General features: G+C 44.7%; 1 protein-coding gene across 1 annotated transcript in view; it reads right to left on the minus strand.

Annotated features, from left to right (window-relative positions):
• Positions 1-164: 164 nt before the first annotated feature.
• Positions 165-1,844, minus strand: part of zic6 (zic family member 6) — a 4,787-nt gene continuing 3,107 nt past the window's right edge. Inside the window, exon 2 of the mRNA XM_008420724.2 lies at positions 165-1,630. Within this exon, the coding sequence (XP_008418946.1) occupies positions 1,005-1,630 (626 nt within the window). The 3' untranslated portion in view covers positions 165-1,004. The remainder of the gene's footprint in view (positions 1,631-1,844) is intronic.

Consider the following 1,844-nt stretch of genomic DNA (forward strand, 5'->3'; position numbering starts at 1 on the left):
TTTTTCTTCCATATGTATATTAAGAGCTGTAGGAGGGCTTCACACTGAATTCCAAATCTCCAAATCTTAACTCAGGACATGGATAATTTCTCTCTTTTTTTGTACCCAGAGAAAAGTTTGTATCTTTGTTGAAAATTATTTGATGAGGGTATATCACACATATCTGATCAAAGAGAATATAGACACTTTAATAAAATATAAGATACATAATTAATTATACAGTATGCTTATGTACAGCAGGAATGTATTCTAATTAAACGTTTTTTTGTTTTTTTTTCCCCATTAACACGAACACTGTGGTTTTACTCACTTTGCACAGAAATGTGAAATAAACACATATTATAGAGCACGAATGTTTCATGGGAAAAAAGGAGCGAGGATGTTGAACATAATCAAGGCTAAGGGAAAGAAAAAAAAATAATGAGCCTGCCGGTATATTAATTAAAGTCAAATCATGCTGCAGGCCCACCAAGCAGGCCTGTTAGATCTCAAAATTTAACCTAAGTAAAGATCATCCAGATAATGATTCAACCTGCGATATACATGAAGTCATGAATAATATTTCTATTCATCCCGACATACATTAAACCTAGTTTACATTCAACAAAGACCCCTACTGTGAGGGCTACATTCAGATTTATTTTGTAACTTTCCTGTAAGAGATTTTAGGTTCATAATGCGTAATGCGCTGATAATTATATATATATATAAAAAAAACTTACATTAAAAAAAACAATCATTTTCTTCTCACTTTTAAGACAGACCGACATTTTTTTTTTAAGTTATGCAACGCGTATGCGCTCCTAAAGCACACTGTGGAGATGTAAGGGCGAGCGGAGGACAATAAGAACGACAAAAAAACTTGGCCATATTTCGCAATGCAAAATTCAAAAGGACTTTTCAGAAACTATTTCATACAGCATTCACAAAAGTACACAGAGTAAAAGAGAAACAGCTGTTGGGTTTTAGGCTACAACAAGAAAACACAGTTTGCGTTCAGGTCCTCAGAGGGAGGGGATGTTGCTGCACTGCTTTGGTGGGAACGTGTCCACGCCACTGTGGCATGTGTACCATCCGTTCACGATGCTCTTCTGAAAGGGAGAAGCCGAGGAGAAAGTCCGCGAGGTCTGGGCAAAAGCGTGACCAGTCTGGCCGCAGGGGTACTGGGAAGACTGGGACCTGTAGCTGCCCCTCTGCAGCAACAAAGGGTCCAAGAGGGGCTGCGACCTGTGCGCGCAGTAGTCCAAACTGCTGTCAAACGCGTGATGGAAGCGTGACCTCGGGGTCGACTCGTCCCGGCTCTCGGGGGACAGGGGGACATCCTGAGTGGAGGTGGGGGCTTGAGGGGGGCTGATCTGGCCAAGGTCCGACGCTCGGGCCGGCCTGCCCTCCGCAGCATGACCCGCGTCACCGGGAGGCGCGTCGCCGCCTTTGGCGACGTGCTCCTTGGTGCAGTGGAGCTTCATGTGCTTCCGCAGAGAGCTCGGGTGGGTGTAGCACTTGTCACAGCCCCTGACCTTGCACATGTAGGGTTTATCACTGGAGTGGACGTGGGAGTGCTTCTTTCTGTCGCTGCTGTTCGCGAATCTCCGGTTGCAGCCCTCAAACTCGCATTTAAACGGTTTTTCACCTAAAACGTGCAGAGACAGAAACGGGGACGAGTTATGAGAGCGCATACAGGCCTGAACATCCAACCATCATATGGAACACGTCACCAAAATGCTGCACAGAGATGGAGGAGAACTGACGGAAGGGCGGATCTTCCGTCAATAACGGGTCCCACCATCCACACGGATCCCTTAATGTGACACGTATATAAGGCTCTGGGTTGAAATTCAGTTAAA

The sequence above is a fragment of the Poecilia reticulata genome, linkage group LG10, assembly GCF_000633615.1.
Source record: "Poecilia reticulata strain Guanapo linkage group LG10, Guppy_female_1.0+MT, whole genome shotgun sequence".
Classification (NCBI taxonomy): domain Eukaryota; kingdom Metazoa; phylum Chordata; class Actinopteri; order Cyprinodontiformes; family Poeciliidae; genus Poecilia; species Poecilia reticulata.